Raw genomic sequence first — 25,675 nt, 5'->3', positions numbered from 1 at the left:
TTGCTGTTTGAAGAAAAACTACAGACACAAAGGAAGAAGTGGACAGAACATGCTTTGAAATTTCCACAGTAGTAGACACAAATGTCTTCGCAAACTCTAAGCAACAGCTTTTATAAGAAGATACTGAGACAAAGCTATGTTGTAGCACATGACACATGGCCACCTAATGAAATCTATAATTTCCAGATTTCCATATATGATGTCATGACATTTAGACAGATGAAAGTTCATCATTTCTCTGCAAGTGCACCAGAGTTTTCTTTGCGCTTCTAGCTGATAAAAGCAGTATGACCATGCTGTCACATGCCTGGTACAAAACTAATATATCCTTCTCAGTGGGATATAATACACCTTCTCAGGAGTGTTTATCAGTTTGGGCCTTGAGCCACACTAATGCAATTTCACAAAGACTTGCCAAGTCAGCCCTCTATTTAGAGTTTTGCTTGACCAGGGTTCTCAGGTCCTAATTCTTGGCAGAGCTGGGGGTGTGAGGAAGTGGGTGAAAGCAAAACAGTGATGATCCGGGCAGCACTGGTTGAGATAGGAACATGTGGATCTTGCTGTGCCTGAACGATGACATTGTCTCTTCCCTTCTTGATGTAAGTATCAGTATCCATTCCCTCCTACCCAGATTTTTAATTCACTCTATTTATTAAGTGAGCATATTCCAGAAAGGAGCATTGCCTGGGCTAAATCTGGATCCAAATAGTAAATCTAGTCATACAGTTATAAATCATTATAGACTGGGAAGAGCAAACTCGTACTTATTTAAAAATGTGTTATGTAACATAATGTAGTGAGGAAGAAAAGATGGAAATGTATATCCAGAACTGAAACAACACTGAGCCACAGCAACGCACTTTTACCTGCCTAGAATTCAGAGCTGAACTGACTTCCCCTGGAGTTTTGTACCAAAAGCCTTTCTTGTTGAGGATAGTTCAGTTTATTTTCAAAATGCAGTTGATGGAAACAGCAATTATCCTTTTAGTGTTATAAGCCAGTGGTTAGACCTGTTATTCAGTTTGTGGAAAGTTTGGGTTAGGCTACCTTTTCTGCTTCATAATTTCAATGTCACACCCTTAAGGGCAGCATCTCAACAATCAAGCCATACTTTTCAAACTGTCAGGAGTGTCCCAAGAGGAAACCCCTGTGAACTTCACTACAAGCAAGGTGACGCATCCTGCTGCACAACCATGGCAACTTCATGCAGTAATGAAAAATGAAGAATTCTCAAAGTAATGGAGTGAGGTATGGATTAAAATGGTAAAGATGTGCTGCTCTAGAGCATCCTGAAGTCCGGATTACTCCTCAGCTTCTCTTGTTGATGCTGTCCTACTTTGTACACTGGGAAAGAGAGTGAGTTTGACTCCATCACCAAAGAGTTATCCAAGGGGACACCTGGATTTTAGTTTCTACTCAAAAAAACTAATACAGAATATTGACATTTTTGTTTCTCAGTTTTCGTTCAGTCAGCTGGAAGGCTCCAATCTCAAGTGTAAAGCTTAAAGGTCTTAGGATATGGTTTTGGCTTAATCTTATTTCAGTGTTATTAAGGCATAATATAGAGATAGGGACATCTTTTCTTGCTCCAGTAATGCTTGCTTAGATTAAATTTTCCTCCACACTAGTATTTCCTCCTCCTTTCAAACAGTTTTCATAAACAAGATTATTCTGTGAAATTGCAGATGTCTTACAATTTCTTTAAGTCTGTCTCTTCCTTATGACTTTTTATCATTTTCCCTTTTAAAATTCTTGGGATAATGAATCCTTGTATTTCTGGAGCAAGGTGTTCACACTTCAGAAAAGTGGACACCTCATGTTTCTCTTGTAAAGGACTAATAAACATTATTAATTTGAATGTAGACACAAATAAAAGAAATTTAAAAGATTGTATGTCTCTCCCAGTATTTTGAAGTTCTGGCAAAAATAATAATAATAATAATAATAATTCGTATCCTGGTGATCCATACAAACCCTGCAAGACAACAATTACAGATGGTGAAAAATCAGTTGTTTCATCTCTTAACATCAGTAGCTTCTTAAAAAATGAATTATATGTAATAGAAACTATGAAAATACCCCAGTAATAGCTCTGCACGGTGAGTTTAATCCCCATTACAGCACGATATCGGAGGCTGAACATTACGCTATTTGCAGCCATTCAGATTTCCAAGAATACAATGGTTATTGATTCAGGATAGCAGAGCGCTTTGCTGCAAATTCCTGTACTATTTGTGCCACCTGCTGGTCACGGAGGGCCTGGAGGAGGCCGTACTTCAGGGTGTGGGAACCACACTCTTCGGGGGAAGAGCCGGGAAGGAAGGAGACGCTGGGCAGAGGTTGCACTGCCTGCATCACTGGGACTGCAGAGCGGCTGGGAAGCCCGGCTGGAAGCGCTGCCCAATAAACCCCTAAGAGACCGTGCCCGGGAGGGGCAGGCTCGGCCGCCGCCGCCGGGCCAGATGGCGGCTGAAGGCGCCGTTCGGGAGAGACTCGCCTGCGGCCGTCACCCCGCAACAAGATGGCGACCGCGCGCCTGCGGGCGGAACGCGGCGCCGCGCTGCCTCCGCCGCGCCGCTGGGGGCCGCTGCGGGCCGCCCGTGAGGCGGCGGCGGCGGCGCGGGCGGTTCCGGCGCGGGCGGTTCCGGCGCCGCCGCGTGGGGCCGCGGGAGAGATGTCGGTGTCGGTGGCAGCGGGCAACCTGCCCATGCGGCTGCTCCGCAAGAAGATCCACAAGCGCAACCTGAAGCTGCGGCAGCGCAACCTGAAGCAGCGGGCGGCCGAGCGGGCAGGTGGGGCGGCGGCGGCGGCGGCGGCGGCGCGGCGGGCCCGGGCGCCTCCCCGCTCGGTCTAACGTGTCTCCCCTCTCTCCCCCCGCCAGGCGAGGCGGCCTCGCCGGGGCCCCCGGAGGAGGAGGCGGCGGCGGCGGCGGCCCCCGCGGGGGAGGCAGCGGCGGCGTCGGGCCCGGACCTCGCGGAGGGCGCGGAGGCCAAGAGGAGGAAGAGGAAGAAGAGGAAGGGGCCGGCTGGCGCGGGGGACGGTACGTGGCGCGGCCGCAGGCTGCGGGGCTGCCGCCGTGCTGCCCCGGGGACGGCGAAGCCCCGTTTCCCGCCGCCTGCGCTGTGGCAGCAGCCCGGCCGCTGCCGCGGGGGCGGGTTCGGCCGCCGGGCGCGCGCGGGGGCCGCGTACGCACCGCGGGTTTGGAAGCTGTCTCGCTCGCCTGTGTGTGGGCGCCGGGCCGCAAGCTGCCGTTTTGCTGTAGCTCTCTAGGCTTAGCACTGAGCACGGACGGTGCTGGAGCCTGGCATGTCTACGTTACGAAAAGGAAAGAGTTTTGTAACTTGTTTAAGGCTAAATTACCTCATTCCTCAGCTAATTTTTACAATATAAATTGCATTTCTTTGTTTTACTCTGTGAAGTGGTTTGTACGCAGGAAACTTAAACAAAGTTCTTGCTGTCAGCATCTTCAAGTTTCATAGAAACCTGTTTAACTGCTCCTTTTCTGTCCTGTTAATATTCTTTTCTAAATGTACATAACCTCATAGACATAGCAAGCTTCCCTCCAGACTGGAGGTGAGAAAAACATGAGATTTGTAAGAGTGATTTTCAGACTGAGGAAATGCATTTTGTGGGCCCCCCCCCTTTTTTTTTGTGATGAGCATATTCTTCATGTCCGTAATGGAAAATGACTTATTTGTTTTGTGTAAAATAACACACTACATACAGAAACTAAAAAAGCAAAGACTGAAGAAGATGAGTCTGCACAGGTAGAAGATGAAGATGGGCAGGATTCTGGAGAGAAAGAAGTGGAAGAGGAGGAGGAGGATGAAGTGCCCAGTTTACCACTAGGTGTAACAGGTATCTTGTGTCCTCTTTTGCATATATGTGTTAAAATCCAAGTTCTAAAACTCTGTTCTAGGACAAGTTGCCATTTTCCAATTTGTGTTGAGAGTCAGGCACTTGAATATATGTAGCATGATACTCGTATCTGTAGAACTGCTTATTCAGTTAACTGTTTTTTGAGATTTGTATTTTATATATATATATACTCCTTATTTAACTATTGGTCTTAAATTTACCAGTAAAAAGCTGTTTGAAAACATACATTCTCTCTCTATATATATACGTACTGTGTGTGTGTGTGTGTGTATACATACACACTGTACATACACACATATAGAGCATGTTTTCAAACATGTGTATATATGTATGCTTAATTATAGAAGGAAAGAATCAAGAGCAATGTAGAGGTAGATGACTACTAAATTTGCCAGAAGAAGCAGTGCATTCATGTTCATTTTAACAGTTCTATCTGGTATTTATAGGAACACATTAGTATAGAATATTTTGTTGTGTCATAGGATTTTATGGTAGGAAGGGATAAGAAAAAGTCCTTTACTTTGATTTTTTCATTTAGGTAAATTTAACTGGATAATTCCAGAGGATGGATGGAGTTGAAGAAACAAGTTTGAAATGATTTTTTTTTTTTCTCTGTCTCTCTCTGTCTCTCTTCAGGTGCTTTTGAAGACACTTCATTTGCTTCCCTTGCTGATCTTGTCAGTGAGAACACCCTGAAAGGCATAAATGATATGGGCTTCACGCATATGACAGAAATTCAACATAAAAGTATTAAACCTCTTCTGGAAGGGAGGTAAGAAATGTATGTTTATTTTATATCACTGTATTGATCTTGAACGCCATGTAAATTTTGCTAGCAAATTAAATACATGAAACATGACTTTCTGCAGCTAAATTTTAAGTATGTTTTCCTCATCTGTTTTAAATATTTTGTTCACTCTATTTTGTTTATAATCATTCGTACATGTTAACAAAGTATATCTATGGGGTGTGTGAAGAAATACTCGGGGTAAGTTCATGGAAAATGCTTTGTATTTGGTTTGAAATCAGGGAAGTCTGTTTTCATTAGTCTCTTGTGTTAGTGCGTCCCATAGAGCCTCTAGAGACATAGATACCAATGGACAAGATTTGCCATTGAGCTCTTAAACTTACTAGTTTCTTTTAAGTCATGTTAGGTTTTCACATTGTCAGCATCATTCAAAACGGGATTGTTTTTTCTCTCTGTAGAATTAACTAAGAGCTTCTCTTTCTAACTTTGCTGTATACAGGGATATTTTAGCAGCTGCGAAAACAGGCAGTGGCAAAACACTCGCGTTTCTTATTCCTGCAGTAGAGCTCATCTACAAGTTAAAATTCATGCCTAGAAATGGTAAGGCTCTTCCTTTGTTCCACTGTTGAATTTTACAGTGGCCCAGCCATTTAGGGATAGGGCCATGAAAGGGATGGGATGAGCTATTGTAACTTATACTGATTGATGTATTTTTTTTTAGGAACGGGTGTTATTATTCTTTCACCTACTCGAGAGCTCGCTATGCAGACATATGGCGTTCTTAAAGAACTTATGGATCATCATGTTCACACCTATGGTCTGATAATGGGGGGCAGTAACAGATCAGCAGAAGCACAGAAACTTGGAAATGGCATCAACATCATTGTGGCAACACCAGGAAGACTTCTGGATCATATGCAGGTAGGTAAAATATTGACTTCTCATGTGCGTTATTAAAACAAAGCAAGACCCTTGTCACTGTCTGACTTTGAGCTTATTAATCTTCTAGAACACTCCAGGTTTCATGTACAAGAACTTGCAGTGTTTGGTAATTGATGAAGCAGACCGTATCTTAGAGGTTGGGTTTGAAGAAGAAATGAAACAGATCATAAAACTTCTACCAAGTAAGAAAAAAAAAAAAATCTATCTTTCCTGGAAATCACTTGACTAACATTATGTCTCCTTTATGACTCAATTATTGTAAGAAAAGCCATTGATTTTTATAGTTCTGTAAATGCACTTCAGAGTGATTGTCTTACTCTGTCCTTTTTTCTGATAACTAGTATGTATTATTTTATTTAGCATCATTCATTTGAAACACAGAACTTCCATATGCACTCTATGGGTATTATTCTGTTCATGTGAGATCCTTTTAGTTTAACTTTTACATTATGTCATTCATCTTTCTCTCAGCGCATGTTTATTTCCTACAGTTCCTTATTTCCTAATAATGTTAAATATTATAAGAAAAAAGGTCTTCCCACGTGCAGTTAGAAGTTTCTTCATATCTCCAAGAACAGTCTCTTCAGGAAGTTTATTTGAACACTTACCTTTAAATTTTCCTTTCCTAATTTCTAATTTAGTTATTCCATGTAATTGATCTGCAAAATGCATTCAGCTTTTCTCAGAGTTACCAAGGTTTTTCCTTTAATTCTTAAAATGTAGAAAAAAACATGAAATAGTATATTAATAAAACAATGTTAAATTTCACATCTTAAATTTTATATTTCAGATGTACATATTTAATATGCAAATATATAAATCTAATAAATAACATTCTGTGAAGAATTTCAATGCACAGTGCTAAGAAATGGAAAGGAAGAGTGGAAAAACTACATGTTCTTCATGAAGTGGAAAGCAATAGACAGAAGAGATTTTTATTTTGCATGAATGTGTTTTACTCTTGCCCTATTAGGAAGGAGTTTATATTTTATACCAGAGACTTCAAAATAGAAAAGCAGCTTTTCAAAAAATGGTGGAACCAGTTGTCCAAAAGAACAGTTGGTACTGTTCTTGGAGCTGTGAAATGGAATATGTTTAGGTCCGTGTTTTCCATGCATTCGTGTAGCAGGAAAATGCCCCAGGGTCAGGATATGTAGTTGAGCTGAAGGACAAGATGCAGGCATGGGGATTCTTACACCTGCTGTGAGACCCATTAAAGTCACTGAGGATCAGCACAGAGGTAATGCCATGTGACAAACAGCAGGCACAAATGTGTATGTTATAGACTGTGAAAGAAAAACTTACAAATCTGAAGTGCGTTATTACCACTTACCTTGTAAAACAAATTTCCAGCTTTTTTTTTTTTTTGAGAAAACAAAAGCATTTTGATGTTCATGGAAATGAAATCAATCTGTAGTTGGAATTGCAAGGTAAGTATCTATTTAAATCGTTGTTTGCTGCCTAAATTGGAGTGCAAATGTTTATTAACACTTTCCCAGCAAGAAAGAATATTTAATTTATGGATAATAGTATTTTGGGGATGAAGGCAACCTAAGTAAATAGCATATACAATATGTAATACAACTACACTTAGCTCTGTTTTTCAGTAGCCATATGTTTGAATCAAAATTCAATAGGAAAAAAGGAGAAGACTTGCTCAGGAAGGACAACAATGACTTGCTATTTTAATTTTTCTTTAAAAAATGAGACTCTGTTTCAAAATTAATATTTACAGAGCGCAGACAGACGATGCTTTTTTCTGCTACTCAAACCAGAAAGGTTGAAGATTTGGCTAAGATCTCTCTGAAGAAAGAGCCACTATATGTTGGGGTTGATGATAACAAGGAGACAGCAACAGTAGATGGTCTCGAACAGGTAAGAACAGAAATGTTATTAAAAGGGCTGTGATCTGTGAACAGATCAAGTTCTACGTGTTTTTAAATGACTTGTATAGATACTGCCTTAGAGGGTGTTTACCATCCTAATGAGCAAAAGCTATCAGTAGCCTAAAGGGATTTATTCAGTCTGCTCTCTGCAATAAATTTTATGCATCTAGTAGACTTTTGCAAGATAGATGATATAAAAAGTCATGAAATAGTAACGCTTAGTTACATTTATCTGTTCCTACCTATATTACATACATAAGTTTCAGTTCTTATTACTCTAGTCACCATGTTGTTAACTAGAGAACACTTTAGATGTATTTAATTGCTGCAGCTTCAGGTAATAACAAAATGGTGTTGCACGGTAGTTTCTGGATTTGTGCAGTTGACAGAAAAATGAGTGTTACTATAAAATTGCCAGTAGATATGTATTACTGTAAAAGAGTAAATTTATGGCAAGAATTCTTTGAAATAAAATTCCTGAAATCATAAAGAATTTTAAGAGCCCTGTGCAGTTATTTTCATGCCTAAGGTCAGTAATTGAGAAGTTCTTAAAATGGGTTATTATTGTATAAACAAACTGCTTTTCACTGAACTTAAATGAGATTATTTTGGAGAAATAAGTAAAAATTACTTCTTCATTAAAAATTATTTCAAGTTAGTACAGTAAGATTCTTGCCAAGTTCATCATCTTACTTCAAGAGCTTCATATACCAAGGTGAGGGACAGACCATAAAAGGAATGGTTTGGCCTGATGTTGCTGGAAAAAACTAGCTATCTGGCATATTGTTTCAGAACATAACACACCTGAGATATTATTGTATTAGTGAAGTAAAAGTGTATTTCATACTGCTTTATTTTACAATATCTGAATTATTTCCAGGGCTATGTAGTATGTCCATCTGAAAAAAGATTCCTTTTGCTCTTCACCTTCCTCAAGAAGAATCGGAAAAAGAAACTAATGGTATTTTTTTCTTCATGTATGTCAGTGAAGTATCATTATGAATTACTCAACTATATTGATTTGCCTGTTATGGCCATTCATGTAAGTATTTTATTCATCGACTTGTTTTTAATCAATCTGATAGTACCTGTAAGTTGTTGCTGTCCTTTCTTTTGCCTTCATTTCAGTCCAGTTTCTAATAGAAAGATATGCTGCTCAGAAAGTGGTGATGATCTTGAGACTAGTTTGGAGGAAGGAGATAAAGCACTATCTAGTAACAGCGTGTCGATATAGTTAATCTTGTTAGTTTCCAAACCAGGGCTGAAACACTGATACTGATTTATGTTCTGTGTGGAAAGCTTTTTGTTTTCCTCCAAGAGATGGCCTTTCACAAGCACTAAAACTCAATTTATGGATCAAAGTTATTGTCACAGGAATCAAAATACTTTGATCGTTGGAGTTCTGGGTACTTCTTCTATGGCTAGGGCGGTGTTTGGTTTTAGTGTACCAGTTCTCACCATTCGGATGAGTATCTTCAACTGTTATCAAAAAGACAAACTTGCATAGTTTAGAAGGGATTGACTGAAAGTTTATGAAGCAGTTATAACTGACCACAAATGTACTTGTCTTTTTGATGTGTTGGAGATATTTTTGATGCACTTAAATAGAACTATTTATTACAAGTTGGGGGATTTTTTTGTTGTTTTGTGGGTTTTTTTTTTTAACCTGTAATCTAATATATTCCTAGTCTTGCAAATATCCTTTTTCTGAACTTCAGGTATTTATATAATCCTCCTGAAACAAATGCTCATGCAACTGAGTTTTTAGTGCCTGAAAACATAAAGCATTACCTCTGATTAAACCATTTTATGTGGCCCTGTGCTATTTACTGTGGTAGCTTTGTTTCTTCATTGTGAAATGGCATTGCTTTCAGAAATTGGTGTTGGTCTATACAAGAATATAAGATGGCAAGATGCCCTAAATTATTTTATATTTCTGCCAGTGATATAATATGCAAGATGGGAAATGATATTTAAGCTTACAAGTTGACAGACTTTCTTGGTTGAAATTTCATCCATAATGTGTTTACTTCCAGGGCAAGCAGAAACAAACCAAACGTACTACAACATTTTTCCAGTTCTGTAATGCAGAATCTGGAATACTGTTGTGCACTGATGTAGCTGCTAGAGGACTGGATATTCCTGAAGTGGACTGGATTGTCCAGTATGACCCTCCAGATGATCCAAAAGTAAGTTGAGGAAATAGAATAACTTCCTAGCAACAAGTCAAATCCTAGCTACAAATGTAGCTGCTGAGAAAATCCGAATCTGCTGCTTGACAGAGGCCAGGTTTCAGCCATGTTCACATATATCAGCTAATTTCTTCCACTTCCCTCCGACTAGCTCCTAGAAAATGGGTGAAACCCTTGGTATCTTTTAAAAAGAGTTGTTTTTTAAAATATTACTCTTCATGCTATTAAAGTAATTTAAAATCTAATCAGCTAAACAACAAATTACTTTTTAAAAGGAGTATGGTGTTACATATGCATCCCTGAGTCTCCTAACAGCTTTTCCAATGGAAGTCTGATTTTTATTTAAAAAGCAAAATTCTCATTTGAATAAATGTCCAGTGCAAACAAGCAAAACCCATAAAACTCATAAGTCTTCAGAAATATGCAGAGCATACATATCAAAAGTTTAATCTTCAGCTACTGCAAACCAAGTTATTGTTCACAGTGAAAGGTGAAATACAATCAAGTATTCCTGTCTCATGTCTTTACTAAGAATGAATTTTAAAACATAATGGATGACACATTGAACTTTATTAATGTTAAATTTGTTTTTCTGTGAGGCTGTTCATATTATTGCATGTCTGAAAGACTGATTGGACTGACTTTCCTTTATTCTTTCCAAAAGGAATACATTCATCGAGTTGGTAGAACTGCCAGAGGTATAAATGGTAGAGGACATGCTTTGCTCATTTTACGACCAGAAGAACTGGGCTTTCTTCGTTATCTAAAGCAAGCCAGGGTAAACTTACGTATAGCTTTTTTTTTTTTTTTTTTAATTGTGCAAGCAGGATTTTAAAGACAGAAACTGTAATGATTAATCAAACATTTTAATTTTTAAGCAAAAATCATTTTATTGCTTAGGAAATATTCAACTGAAAACTTAGTTGAAGTGTAAAGTGAGCAGCACAAAGGTAACTATCAAGTATATTTAGAATTGCTTTGCAACTGAGCTTAGAAGTGTGCTATAAAAAAAGTTTTTTCCTATGACCTCTCCATGGAAGGATACTGGGAGCTTGGCCCTCCAGTGGGAATTAAAACCTGGATGTTGTTTTTTGCAGTTGTTATTTTTCTGCTCAAAGAATATATTGCATTTTATTCAGTTTCAAAAGAACAGTAGCCCTCTTCGAAATATAATTGTTTTAATATGATAGAACATAGTTTCTTAGTTACTTTCCTTATGGGTTTGTTTACACTACAAATTTTTACCACTTGTAACTAAAGTGGTATAGCTTAAAGTGATAAAGCATCGTAATGAGCACCTTCACTACACTAGTTTAAAGAAAGTGATAATCCTGGCATATTGGTGTAAAGGCACTTTATAAATATATCTCTTATGAGGGTAATAATGGTGGGATCATTGTTTTGAATGAAAGATGATGTCAGAATCCTAAAACATATATCCAGGTATGCTTTTCATTTTCAAAACCATCCTTGAACTTCGGAGTTATAATCACGTATCAATTGACATAGCTGTGATATATATTAAAAAAAAAAAAAAACAACTTCTATTACCTAACAGACCTTTTCCTATTTGGCTTAGGTCTTAAATGCAGTCACTGTTTACATAGTATAAATAATTCATATACTTGATTTTTCTGTTTTTTTTGTTTTGTTTTGTTTTTTAAGGTACCATTAAGTGAATTTGAATTTTCCTGGTCAAAAATCTCAGACATCCAGTCTCAGGTATAAAATGACCTCATACTATGGCTACTTCGAACATTTGTATGACAATAATTTATATAGAGAATGTTATAGTCTTTAATGACTGAAATTTTTTTTTAATGTGAATGCTTTGAAAAATTCCTATAAATAAGTACTCTGTAGTAAATCCTCCTGTCATACTGCCCCTCTGTGACATTATAGTGATACAGTGTTTTGAATTCAAAGATGTTTTATTATCCAGTACCAAATTGTCATGATTATGAATTTGTATTTAAGAATTTTTTTTTTCATTTATGTCACAATGCCACAGTAATGTGGAACTTGCTTTCAACTTCTGAGTACCTATTTGTCTAGCATAGCAAACAGATTTCTGAAAGCTTTTACTGAAGTTACGTATGTTCAGATTAATTATTAGTAACATATGTCTTGTAAGATGACTTCCTCAGACTTCAGCAAGCTGAAGGAGATGTAGTACCAACACTTAAAAATGCTAGTATGTATTCCAGGTATACCAGTTATATTTTTAACTATTTGATGGAAATAAAGCCTGGCAGCAGCCAAACCTGTTTTGCGCTCAGTGCTACAAAAATAGCTGCAGAGCACAAAGTTGAATGGAATAGCATAGATAGGTCTGTCGATGTGAATTTCTATTATGTGAATCATTCTTTTGTATGAGCTCTGTAAAGCCTCTTTGCCATAACTTAAACTTAAAATAGCAAGTAGAAGAAGCACTGAAGACTGTCCTTACAGAAAGAGGTTCCTGGTTAGCAATAATTAGGAAGAAATTATATCAAACATAACTTATTTTTAGTGTGCCAAATCAGTGTACACTGAAGGTCAAATGAGACATTCGGATCTAGAGAGGTGACAGTGTTGGGAACTTAACCCTCAACTCATAAAATGCCTCACTTAACACTAGTGAATGTTCATTTTTGTCTTATAATTAATACTGCTTATTTTATGATGAATTTGCAGCATTATAGAGACACTACATGCAGAATCTGAGACGGTACAGTTTAGATGACCGATTTAAAAGCCTAGTGGTGTTGTCCATTAATTTTCAGTGTATCTAGTTTTGTGGGGTGGCCATAATTATATGTTAGTTTGATTAGGAAAACCTAATTGATTATTTTTGTGACTTTTTCACATCACTGAGGCTATGTACTGTAATCTACCTTGAGGGTTTTTTGTCCATTTGTTTATAAAAGCACTCCGATACATATTTATGCACTCTGCTGTAACAGGGCTGTTTTACTGAGGTGAATAATGAACATTACTGCAACTCACGCAGTAAGTAATTTGTTTCCATGTAATTTACACAGTTGCTACAGCCATAATTGGATATGTCTCTTGCTTGCTTTTTTCCTCACCAGCTGGAGAAACTGATTGAGAAGAACTACTTCCTTCACAAGTCAGCCCAGGAAGCGTACAAAGCTTACATTAGAGCTTATGACTCCCACTCTCTAAAACAGATCTACAACGTCAATAACTTGGATCTGCCCAAAGTCAGCCTTTCATTTGGTTTTAAAGTCCCTCCATTTGTTGACCTCAGTATCCTTTTACTGCAGTGTTTCAGAACTGAATTTCTGCTCTAAAATGTTCAGTGCAACTTACTGAAGTACCTAAGGTCAAATGTTGATTTTCTCTTTTTTTTTCTTTTTTTTCTTTTTTTTCTTTTCTCTTTTGGTATTAATCACATAAATGCATCGTGCTCAAACAATAGTTTGTCAAAGAAAACATTAAATGGCAATTCTTCCAGTGTTAATACTTGTTTATGAACACCTGTGCACATATGTTAATGCTTCAGTTGCTGCAGGTTAGCAGATTTGGGAGTATTACATACATGTTCTAGAGTAATGTTCTCTTTCATGTAGCATCATTTTCATTCTAAGGTATGTACTGAAGTGTAATAATCATGGAATATTGAAATAGAGGAACATGAAATAGAAGACTGTTTCTAGATTATTTTCAAACCTGCCAGAAGATGGAATTTGAAGCAGTGATACTTTGGCCTACTCAGCTGGACAGCTGGAGGATAAAAAGCATTCATTAGAATGGCAGGCACTAAGTAAGTTCCAGACGGTTTCTTCTGTAGTTACACAACTAAACTTTTTGTATAATGCTATTATTTTTTCCTCACCTTAACTCTTACAGTACCTAAAAAGCAGCATTTCAAATGGTTCCTTTTTTAAGTTCTTTAACCAAAACAATTCCAGATGTGAACAGCAACCAAGGCAGAAGACTACAAAAAAGAGGCGGAGGTGGAGGATTTGGTTACCAGAAATCAAAGAACGTCCACAAAGCTAAAATCTTCAAACACATTAACAAGAAATCAGACAATCGGCAGTTTTCTCGTTAATCAGATCTTCGTTTAAGTGACTTCTGTCTTTAGAATAGACTACTTTGATCAAAACTAGCTGACAGTTACTTCCAGTTTAAACTGCTCTGTTAATATTTTAGGGTTTTTTGGTTTTGTTTTTGGTAACATCTTTATCTTTCATTTCAGGAAGACTTTTGGGGAGGGAGAATGAAGATAAGTAGTCTGCTAATTTTGCCATGCTCATTGTAAGGAAGAAGATAGTTGAATATAAATATTTTAAGTCAGTACTATAGTTCTTTTTTCTTTTTTAAAGAAGAATATTTTCAGTTTTTTATAAGAGAATTTCTTTTCCCTTTTCCCTTTTTTTCTATGCACGCGCACACCTCAAAAGGTTTGAAGTAGGTAGAACACAAGGACAGATTACAGTGCGAGAGAACTTGCAAGCAAGAGATCTCAGAATGCTCAAAAATGCAGAAGAGCTGTAGGTCTGAAAATATTTTTACAGTGTAAAAGGGATTTTTGTTCACATGAATCATTGCAGTTTCCTAGTGCTACAGAACTCTGCTTTGTCCAAAAAATATGCTGAAAAATATAGGCAGATTCCTTCAGAACAGAACATGTCTGTTAATCTAATTAAGACTATGAGCTTGTAATTATTTTAAGTCATGGCACCTTTATAACAAATACAATGCCAGAGACAAAATCACTCTTTTATACCACATCTGTGACATGCTTAGAACTGCGGGGGGGGGGGGGGTTAATGTTGTGATTAAAATGCTAATATTCTAGTGAAATGATCAGATTTGCTTCATGTTCTCTTTAATCTGAATTTACCCATCTGGAAGTGTCTAGTGTATTCTCTTATGAATATGCAAATAAAATTAGGCAGATTACATAATTTGAAGCACTCAGCCCAGATAGTGATTTTAAAATGCTCTGTAAACTTGATGCAGTGAGAATTGTTGCAGTTTTATTTTGTAAATTACAGAAGTGAATTGCTTTTTAGTCTTAGTTTATCAGATCACTGATGGAAAAAGATATTACCACAGGATCAAGGGAGTGGAAAGACTAGATTGTAAAAGTGCTTGTGCCCAAGTTTTAAAAAAAAAAATGAAATGGCATGTAAATGTACTAGAAAGGTATTTTGAGGAAGAAATGGAAAAGACTGAAATAGAAGAGGGTGGCATGCACATAGCAAATAGAACAATTACAGAGAATAAGTAGAAAGAATATACAAGGTGGGCAAAAGTAAGTAGAGAAACTAGATTGCATGTATTACTTTCAAGTCTGTGCCATTGCAGAAATAACTACTATTCTCATGAGGCTAAGGTGGTAGAGGGAATGGTATTTCAAAAATGTATATCCATCAGTGCAGAGAAGAATTAAAATGTTACAGAATGCGGAAATTCAGGCCCCAAATGATTACAGTAAAATAGCTGTAATTCATCTTATTCTGCATTCTGTATAATCTAAAATGTTATCCAGTACCACTTATGAATACAAAGGCATCAATATTTTTTCCAGTGTAATATGGACCATAATCCATAGGTTTTTTTAAAGTAGCATGTCAGATTTAACATGACAATTTGTGCATAGAAGTATTGGAGAAGAATGTTGGAGGTCTTTCTTTTCCACCCTAGAGAAACCAGATCATTCTTTGGAAAAACAGTATGACCAGTATGCTATGACTAGTATGACCACTATGACTAGTATGCTAGTGCTTACTCCATTCAAGACTGAGAATGTTGCTTTTTTTCTTTACCTTTTTGTGAAACAGCTGACTTATAGCCCTGGTGGGTAACTTTTAAAGGTTCTTAATTAATATTGGTCAGATATTAAGAACTCCTGATATGTCAAAATACTTTAAAAATATTAAAATATATTACTTCCATTGTCAGGGTTTGAAGGTCTCTTGCTTCCAGGGTTGCAATGAAAAAGCTGAATCTGCTCTTATGGGTAGGCAACATTAATTAGGAACATGATACCTGATTCAGTGAGCTCTAATCTTTGATTCTGGGTTTGCTTATAAATCTATAAATATAGATGTGAAAATAACTCTCAAGACTATTTTGTAATAGTACATTTTAAGAACTATCTCTGAGATCTGCAGCATCACACAGTTGAAAGGTTTTGTCTACACTTGCAAGCTGTGCAGTTACACTATGAGAATCAACTTACATCACAATGAAATTAATTCTGTTGAGGGACTCATTAAATGAACTGCAAAATTAATCACTTGGGAAGAGATGTAAACAAAGTTGCAGTAAACTACTATAAAGATCAAAATATGGTTACATGGGCACAAGCAGTGTAAATTAAGGAGTATTGGTTTGGAATAAAAAAAAAGGCTGTGATGATGGGCACAGTCAGTTACTGTGTCAGAGTAGTGACTCCAGCTGCTGCATAGCCAGAACTAGTTTGGCTTAAAGGCACATCAGAATTCATGCCACTTCTTTGTGTGGGCAAAAATCTGTTTCGCAGAAAGCTGTTTTGTTCTGTCGTTCTTGGTGATTCAGGGAGCAGAAGACTCGCTGCTTTCTAGGCAGCCGACAACCTCCAGCTCCACCTAACTTTCTCTTTGGAAGAGTTGAGGCACGGTCAGTTTTGGAAGTCTGACATCTGGAAAACTAAAAATAGGGGTCTGGTGCCAGAGCACCCAGCTCCTCCTATGTAGTTTTGCTTTGTATTTTCTTATGTACCCTAATATAAGCAAATCTTTATTATAATCTCATCTGGGAGATAACAAGACTAAATGATACTGCTCTAGAGTAGCACTAGCTTACCCTAGAGAGGATATTTTCACAAGCAGATTGGAGTATCATCTCCCCGCCACCTCACAAAAGTTAATGCTGTTGCTTTTATTTAAATATTCCTGATGTCTAATGGCTGCACAGTCTGAAGTAACTATGTAGTGTGCTATTTCGAACTGCGATTTCCTGACCAACCAGAAGAGAAATTCCAGAGCTGAGACTAGGTATTGAAAAAGAAGGGTTTCAGCTTCCTGGCTTGTATTCAGTTTTCTTTCTCTTTTTCATTTGTGATTTCATAAACATAGTTTCTAATGGAAGATCTGCTTGTATCAGGCAGCATCTATTCTACTATGATACAGCAAGTTTAAAAGATTGTCAAACTGATTGGAAATCTACCGTTTCCTTTACAACTTACCCTATTATCAATCTTGTGAGCAGTTAATAGACTTCAGCCATCAGACTCTCAAGGCTTGTCTCATAACAGTGACTGATAGGTTGGGGACTAATATTGTAAGTCTTGAGAAATTGTCGTCTTTCTCTGAGAACCTTGACAAAGAAATTGGACTCTTTAAACCACTTAAAGGGGTGATCAAAACTGTCCTGCTTGAACTGGAAGATTTTTTTTGACAGTTCTCGGAACAGGTCCATAAAGGAAAATTTCATTGCTAAGCTACTGCTCATAATCATGAAAAACCTTGTCATGATACAAGTTTCCTATGCTGTAATGCTGCCAAGTTATAGACAAGAACAAGACTAGTCAAATAAAGCACTGCCATCAAATTTTTCAGGGTGAATGTCATGGGTAGAGGGCACAGGTTTATCGACAATGTAGAGCAAAAATATTTGAGAACTGGTAGGATATTATCTACCTATGTCTGCTCCACTGTGAATAAGAAATGTGTTTATTGCTTGGCAGTAATTAGCCATTTTGTTTGGTGCTTAAATTTAAGCTCAATTTAAGTAAGCTACCCGAGCTTTAGATACTCCTTCAGGCTAGTAATCTAAGGTTCAGGGGAAGCAAGCTCTCACAGGAAGGGCAAAAAGTAAAGATTTTATGTCATTCAAAAATAACATTTGAGTAGAGGCCTCCAACTTCTTCCCACTGTGAAATGTGTAAGGAAGGTGTGTACTGACAGGAGACACTGTCCTATTCAAAAGATATGTGTCTAGTTACTTCAACCCCTATACCTGCAAGGTATTTTACAGAAGTCTAAAATCCTAACAACTACAAAAAAGCCAGGTATTCTTCCTTAGAAGACGGGGGGGGTTCAAACTAAAATAATAATGCTGAATGGAGCTCAGAAGCAACTCGCTGGGCATGCAGAATAAAATCCCTCTGTTCTTTACTATTGACTTCTGCTCTCTTGGCTTGCTTTTTTCAGGATTTTACCTGCTTGGCTAGATAAGAGTATTCACACAACTGTTCCTGATGCTTTTGTTTGCTCTAGGTTTATAGAGGAGCTCTGACAGTAGGAATCCTGCCGCTTGAATTGGAATGCTCTTTCCTTCTAAAATGTGCTGGCTTATGTCAAAGTCATAAATACTTTAATGTTTGTGTCAAATCTCTTTATTGCAGGGCCACATGGGGAAGAGATTACCTTTTCTTTCTCTTGGCCATACTTCTGATATGGAATTGTGAGAAGAGTTAGATGTAGGGTGCCATTAAGAGGATGGAAGATGAAAGGAAAATCAGGGTGCTGTCTAGACACACTATTTGTTAGATCAGTGTCATCCAGCTTAAGAACTGCATTCACCCTTTCAAAAAAAAATCTGAGCGTACTCTATGATTACAGAAGTATTTGGGAAGATGAACTGTTAGCTACAACACAAAAACATAAAGTCTTCTACTATTTTTTCCTCTTGGTCAATTGGTCATTAAAAAGAAGAAAATCATAGGCCCTGTAAAATCTTGTATAATAACTCCACAGTCTTCCACATATTCCTCTTTCTTTTGGCTGTCATCTGCAGATGCTTAGCCATGCAGGGGTTTCTGGGCTCGTCTCTAAGTGGTTGCAATCACCTATGAATGTTGAGAGTCACAGGAGTATTAAAAGTGCTGCTCTGCCTACCTAAAACTAGACATTTATTCTTAGAGATTGACAGACCATGTGAATCTGTAAGAGTTACTGAGTCTTCCTTGTAAGCTCCTGATAAGTGTTCTTGATATATTGTCACTTCTAATTAATAAAACCCTTTCTTTATGGGAAGAGGGATGAATAAGAAAACAGGCTGGCTACCTGAGTTGGTCCCTGCTGACAAATACCTGCTTTGCAAATGCCACCACCAGTGACAGCTGCTTCTTCTGTTTTCAGTTCATTCAAAAGCTGAAGAGAAGTGAGCACAGGATTTCTTAGTCGTATATGTGGAGGCCATTTTGTATTGCTACCGAGAGATAACAAAGTACCTTATTTGTGAGGGTTCCTAAGATGAACAGATCTTAATTCATCTCAAACTGATTCAAAGAATCTTTTTCTTTAAGTTTTTTTTCCTATTCAAAAGTACTGCACAGAAAAATAGACAATACATATATCGATTCCAGACCTGCACTCATGGTAATTTCATACAAACACAGGTGAAAGATGATGTTTTACTCTACATTCACTCCACATTGTCTGTAATGGCAGTGGAATAAATTAATAGTAATATGTGGGCCATATGTGGAATGTTTTGTAAACTCTATGTCTGGGGAGGGAATGCCATTTCTATCAAACTTACAACTTTCAAAAAATGTGAAGAGAGTTGCTAGACAGATTTGAAGTGATCTAGAACTAGAATCCAAAAGGTATTTAGGCACTTCAACTCTCTGTCTTCAGTTACAATAGAAATCAATGGATGTGGGCTCCTAAATAACTTTGAATCTGACACTTAAAAACATTAAAATCCAGAAGTGGAAAGTCCAAGACTTCTATAGCATAGTGAAAATAATGTTTAAAAAAAAAAAAAAAGTTCCTCCTCAACCTTATTGGTGGTAGCAGAAGCCAATAATCATGGCCAAGCAAATTAGTTACTCAATTCTAGATTACTAGCTGAGTTTTTTTCTTGTGGCAGCTCTAACAGAAGAAATGCCTAATGTTAGCAAAACTCTTAATGTATAATCCCCTTCATAATAGCCTTACCTGTGCTAGGGCTTGTATCTGTCTAAAGAACGTATGTGCACACATCCCTGTGGCAAACCTAACTTATGCAGGTATCCAAGTCTTTGCAGGCTGGCCCTTACATTTGAAAACCCCATAGTAGTGGCTTGCATCCTCATGGGTTGCATAAACCTGATTATTTGAATGGAAATTATTCTGTCAAAGATTTGGTCATTATTAATAATAATAGCTAGCATTTATGTGACATTTACATTCTCTTTATCACATTTTCAGTCATAAAAATATGGATCCAGCTGCCAAAAGGCTCTTGAGGGTTTGTTTTTTCCTAGAGCTGAAAGTCTTTCTAGATATTTATCAAAATAATTGCAGCACTTATATAACAGTTTTCTGAAGAGTGTTTTATAAAGGAGGCTGGTTTTCTAATAAAGAGCTAAACAGAGAACACAGAATAGAATAAAAATCCATCTGCTAGAAGCTCTCACAGGACCTCTGTACCTAAAACAAGAAAGAAAATGGAAAATGCATCAGAACAGTAAAGTTCAGTATAGTCCCTATGGTATAAAATGGTATAAAAATAATCCACTTCTAACAGATAAAAGCAAATTTGTGAAAAATGTAAATGATATTTAAATTGTATGTATTTGCTATAAAAAAACAGCAAACAGGAATATGAAAACCGGCTCACCAGTTCATGTAAGGAGTTAAGCCTGTTATCTGGATGAATCATCATCCTCCAGACCTGCTCCTAAGCAGCATGGTGTTCCTGAAAGTGCTGTAAGACAGAGAGCTATAATGAAGAAGGTCTGGGTAGCTGTGTGACGAAGACAGCAGCATCTTTAGCACAATTGAGCAAGGAGGAGATTGGACAGGAATTATAAAGGTGCAGGGAATATTAAGCTATGCTAAAAACTTAAAAGATTGACAGAAAAAAAAATCTAATTATGACAAGACTTCATGTGATTTCACCGATCTGAATGGGATATAGCCTCTACAGGAGGGTTGCAGACTTTTGAGACAGAAGTGTGAGTTTTGCAGGTGGTACTTCGTAAGGTGATAAGAACTGGGAAATATGTTCTGGAACTTTTTACACTCTTCAACTCTGTCACAAGTCCTTTTCTCTCTTAGCAAATCTCAGGACACCAGGGAAAAGTGAGAAATGTTGCAAAGAAAGAAGTAAGGACCTTCTGCATAGTCTGAGCATAGATATTTATTCTCCATATGTAGTTATAGAGGGACTAACACGTTTAATTCTGTACTGTTATGCACACTGGCCAGCATGTGTTGGCCAAAATGTGAGCACTGTCTAGCTTCCAAGATCAAAACTTAATTGATTTTTGCCTAGAAATCCTTATTTCCAAAGATGCAAGAAGTCATGGCTGCTGCTATACCACAGAAATCAAATGAGAAAGCTCCCTTCAATCCTAACATCATTGCTCATCTATGCATGGGAGAGTAGAAGGATATAACTGGACTGACAAAATAATCATCAAAGGGCAGAGTTTACTTGATGAAATAATAGTCACTTCTCACAGTAAATCCACATGTAAATTAGAGATACAATTTAATCAAAGTCTGGATGCAGATACATCTAACATCTAAATTGGATTTCTACAATTAGACTTATAAGTAGATTGCTATTTTCTACCATTTTGTGTTTTGTATCCCTCAGACTTCTGAGCCCACAAGCCTCCAAACGTACAGTATTTACTGTTAATTTCCTCATCTAGCTCTAGGTCCTTAGCTATGTATTTATTTAGTTATTTTAAGAACAGTGAAGCAGTTGGCAGTATCGGTCATCTTTTGAGGATATATGTACTCTGAGAGATCAAACTACGAAGATGCAGTTTGTAGCTTCTGAGGTCATTGAAAAGTATTATTGAATGAAAAGTGATTTTCATTGTTTTCATTGTGCTTGGGCATGATATCAACTTCTAATACTGTAACTGTAAACAAAACTAAAATAGATCCTCCTTTAGTTTAGTTGCTCAGTAGAAGAAGCAGTCTGTTGTGCTTTTGTTTGGTTGTGTGTTTGTGGGGTTTTTTATTCTTTCATTTGATATTTACTTGCTTTTCTGCTATTTAGAATACATGAATATCTGCAGTTCTCCTAATTTTTTAGAAAGTCCCTCTTCTACTTGGAAAAGTATACCCTAGTCCTTGAGCTACTGTAACGTGTTGCCATAGCAATCTTCCAGGAGCACTAGGACTTTGCATTCACAGGACAAGAAAGAAATAGAGTAATTAGCATGGAAAAATAAAGTCCTTTAAGATTTTATTCAAATCTCAACATTCAAGTCTCAATATTATAGGACTAAGTTATTTCAGACAAGTGGAAGCTTTCCGAGAGCGAAGGAAGAAGCACAAAATTTCAGTGCATTTGATTTGTGGATTGAAATGTAACTAGGCAAATGTGGCATATACTGTAGACATAATTAATAGGAGTAGAGGGATGGGGGAGACAGGGCTTCTAAGAAAGAGAGATTTTGACATCATCTAGGCTGCTTTCATAGTGGGTTTCCACACATAGTCTGCAAGCCATACATTAAGTATCTTTGTAATAGAATAAGACAACATCATTCCTGCAGGAGCAGGAACCAACATGAGATCATATTCTGACCCATTTGGGGCCTTAAACATGAAACTTCTACGTTTAGTCTGGATTTTTTTGTTTGTTTCCTGTTTTTCTTTTATACCAAGTTTGTGCTGAGTTATTCAGATTGTGATGAGATTCTGTTATTCCTTTTTTAAGCTCACAGAATTGGAATAACGATTGTTGCAATGTGAACTGTGAAAAGGCTTTTTTCCTTGTGAAGCTCAGTCAAATTCTGCTAACTACTGGGTAGGGGGGAAGGTCAGGTGGCAAAATGAAAAATATTTCGTTCTTTTCTCCTAGTAAGGAAAGCTGGTATGAAATGCAGGTAGTTTTCTCTTTGTTCCCGGATTACACCAGGGCGTCTGCTAGAATTACTACGTGAAAGACCTGCTGAAATCAAGTCCAGTTCTTGGTTCTGTATTGTTCATCTAGTGAGTGAAGTGGCATCCAAAAATTAACCAAACAAAACAGCCTGGTTGTTCTGATACAATCTGTGTCTTTGATTTCTATATTTTATTGTGTGTCAGCTTCTGAAGTCACGACTCCTGAGTAAGCCAACCTAGACCCTTCTTGCCGCGGGGTAGTCAGCGGTGTCGTGAAGATTTTTATTTTGTCAGATCATGTTATTTCTTCAGTGAAAGTGAATATTCCTTATTTCAAATATAGGCAAACAACCCCGTCCCAAAACTCTATCCTGTTACAGTCATTGATTATAAGTGTACATGAGCAAATGAACTTCACTGACCTTCATTTTGACCGTGAACGATTTGAAGCCCCGTTGGCGAGCTCTCAGCAGCACTACATAGCCTGGTGATTTTGAAAACAGCCTGAGGTTTTGTCCAGTAACGTCCACTGAAACTGTGCTAGCAACAGACTATGGGGAAGCCGGGTGAAACATTAGTTGTGTGTAGCAAAGGACCCCAGGAATGAAAGCAGGCTGGATCTCCCAGAGAAACACAGCTTACAGATAAAACCGCATCCACGTTGCTGTGTGATGATAGTCAAAATAGCCGTCACCTCGCAAAGCGACGACGCTCGTCACTATCCTTCCTTCACACATATCACCCTGTTAAAGACTATTACAGACCTTTAAAAGAGGATTTACAGAAGGTGTAAGATGATTTTTGAAGCATCTCCATTTCGAGGGCAATTATTTTGAAGCAGCCGGGAGAATTATGCGCTTTCAGAGGCCGGGTGCCCGGTACTTATCAATAACTCGCTCCTGCCATTACCCTGCTTCAAAACAGACCTAAAAACGCAGGGAAGCTTCAGGAATTTCTTTTCAAGCGTGAAACACTCCCCTCTGAAGGCTGCAGCCCCGACCCCGTCACTGCCCGGCCGCCTGCGGGCGCGCTGAGGGGAACATGGCGGCGGGGGGAGGGGGGGCGCCCCTCGCCCGCGGGAGCGGCCGCGGCGCCGCCGAGGGGCAGGGGGGAGGTAGCACCGGGGGAGGAGGCGCCGCCGCCTCTCCCGTGCCCGCCCGTGCCCGGGACCTCGCCGAGCCTCCTCCTCCGCTGCTGCCGCAGCCACTTCACGGGGGCGAGGGCAGCGGAGGGAGCGGGTTGCTGGCAGCGGCAGCGCATGGCGGCGGCGGCGGCGGGCGGCCGCTGAGGGGGAGCCCCGCCGTGGGCGCTCGCTCGCCAGCACTGCGGCTGGGGGCGGCTCCCGGCGCCGCCGGCGGTCGGGGAAGGGGAAAGCGCTTGCGAGGCGGGGAGGGAAGGGAAGGGGCGGCCATGGCGGGGACCCGCGGCCAGTGCCAGACCAACATGGACACCAACGGCTCCTCGGCCGACGCCGCCTCCGAGCTGCGGGGCGGTGGCAGCATGTGGAGCGGCCGGGAGCCCTTCTCCGACTTCAGCATCCTTATCCTCACCCTGCTGGCGCTCCTGACCCTCGCCACCTTCCTCTGGAACCTGCTGGTGCTGGCGACCATCCTGCGGGTGAAGGCTCTCCACCAGGTGCCCCACAACCTGGTGGCCTCCATGGCGGGCTCGGATGCGCTGGTGGCAGCGTTGGCGATGCCCCTGGGCCTGGCGAAGGAGGCAGCAGACAGGCGGCGGTGGCAGCTGGGCCGGGAGCTGTGCCACGTGTGGGTGTGCTTCAACATGCCGTGCTGCACGGCCAGCATCCGGAACATGACCGCCATCGCCCTGGACCGCTACTGCTCCATCGCCGCCACCTGGAGTACACGCCACGCGCCCGCCGCCGCGCCTCCAACGCCATGGTCGCCCTCGCTGGGGCCCTGGCTGCCGCCATCTCCCTGTCTACTGGCGCGTCTACCGGGCGGCCCACAGCTGCCGGGGCAACGCCGTGGTGCCCCTGCCCCAGGCTGTGGAGGTAATGGCGGAGGGCCCGGCCGGGAGAGCCCCGCGCCGCCCCCCGTGCTCCCGCTTGGCTGCGAGGCTGGCTGGTGCGCTGCGCGTGGCGAGGAGCCCCCGCATCTCCCCGGGGCCGTGTGTGCTTAGCCCGGCTACAGCGCAGGCGTGGGCTGTAAGCAGCCGCTCAAAAAGTGCCACTCGGGGATGAGAGTTGTTTTCTCATTTTTTTCTCTCAGGTGTTGTGCTACGAGAATGTGCGCAGTGAAATGACACGTGCATCCATTGCAAATCTCAAGACCCGTTTTAAAAATTGGCTCTTCAGTTTGAATTTACTCATTTTGGAGGGATTGCCAGTATGTCTATACTAGTTTTGTGTTACCAGCAAATGTTTTAAGCCAGCGGTTCTTCATCTTTCTTACCTTTGCAGCAATTAACATTTTAATTTCTCCTTTTCTGACAGTGATTCTTGAATCTACATTTAGTATATAGTGGCAACTTTCCCTTTGTCCCAGCAGCTTCATTTGCTGATTTAAGGAAAGAGACTTCTGTGGTTCTCATAGAAATATCCACTCGCCACCTAAAGGAAGAGCTGATGACCTGCTGCAAACATCTGTACCTTTAATGAACCTGTAGATGAAGGAAGCTGGCATTTGGGATGCATTTCTTCTCAGTTTGCTTTCTGAGCTAACAGATGCATTCACTGAGTTTTATCCTGGACCCATTTAAGCTCACAGGAGCAGGATTCATTGTGACCACTGGCAAAGTAGCAGTTTTGTAGTTAATTTTGGAAAAGAATCTTCAAATACATCACTTCTGTTTTCCCCTGATGTTACTGCTGTTCCTTTGGGAAAGCAGATTTTTTTCAGATGCAAACACAAAGATAGCATTTCCAGGGTGAGAGGCAGCCCTAGTGAGGTGACTCAGATTTGCTACTCTACACCCAGGTGCAATTAGACGGGCTGTCTGCTTCAGTACTTTTCCACACTGTCCCTCTCTGTGATGGGGCAAGTTCTGTTCCACTTCTCTTGTTTCGCCTACTTACTCACTCTTATTTGCTGTTTCTTTCTCCCCTAATGTCTCTCCTTCGTCTGCTTCCTTTCTTCCTTCCCTGCACCTGTCATCCTCACCCAGCAACACTCTTCTTTTTCACTGTTACTCTCAGGGTTAAGTGCCCTCTGCATCTCTGTCCATTCTCACCCCAGGCACCCTGGATTCACTGTTTTGACTAATATTAGGTGGGCTTTCAGCAGC

The 25,675-nt window shown here is 39.6% G+C and overlaps 2 protein-coding genes and 1 long non-coding RNA gene across 3 annotated transcripts; 2 read left to right on the top strand and 1 right to left on the bottom strand.

Moving 5' to 3' along the window:
- The first annotated feature begins 2,635 nt into the window (after positions 1-2,635).
- DDX18 (DEAD-box helicase 18) lies at positions 2,636-14,419 on the top strand. The gene is made up of 14 exons (XM_067299347.1): positions 2,636-2,792; positions 2,882-3,040; positions 3,727-3,858; positions 4,516-4,651; positions 5,127-5,227; positions 5,349-5,548; positions 5,637-5,751; positions 7,305-7,444; positions 8,336-8,497; positions 9,492-9,644; positions 10,312-10,425; positions 11,313-11,369; positions 12,722-12,899; positions 13,565-14,419. The coding sequence occupies exons 1-14, from the start codon at positions 2,675-2,677 to the stop codon at positions 13,705-13,707; spliced, it is 1,908 nt and encodes a 635-aa protein (XP_067155448.1). The 5' UTR covers positions 2,636-2,674; the 3' UTR covers positions 13,708-14,419.
- A 5,477-nt stretch (positions 14,420-19,896) lies between these two features.
- On the bottom strand, positions 19,897-21,476 carry LOC106498443 (uncharacterized). Its single transcript, XR_001294970.2, has 2 exons — positions 20,199-21,476; positions 19,897-20,008 (listed from the first exon to the last, which is right to left on the bottom strand). It is a non-coding gene; the product is annotated as an uncharacterized lncRNA (long non-coding RNA).
- A 2,363-nt stretch (positions 21,477-23,839) lies between these two features.
- LOC106498431 (5-hydroxytryptamine receptor 5B-like) lies at positions 23,840-24,447 on the top strand. Its single transcript, XM_013959657.2, is given in 2 exon segments — positions 23,840-24,275; positions 24,278-24,447. Coding segments are annotated over 2 exon segments (606 nt in total).
- Positions 24,448-25,675: the final 1,228 nt, after the last annotated feature.

Source organism: Apteryx mantelli, chromosome 6 (genome assembly GCF_036417845.1).
Source record: "Apteryx mantelli isolate bAptMan1 chromosome 6, bAptMan1.hap1, whole genome shotgun sequence".
NCBI lineage: Eukaryota > Metazoa > Chordata > Aves > Apterygiformes > Apterygidae > Apteryx > Apteryx mantelli.
Note: the sequence above shows the minus strand (reverse complement) of the source record. Positions and strands in the feature narration are given on the sequence as shown.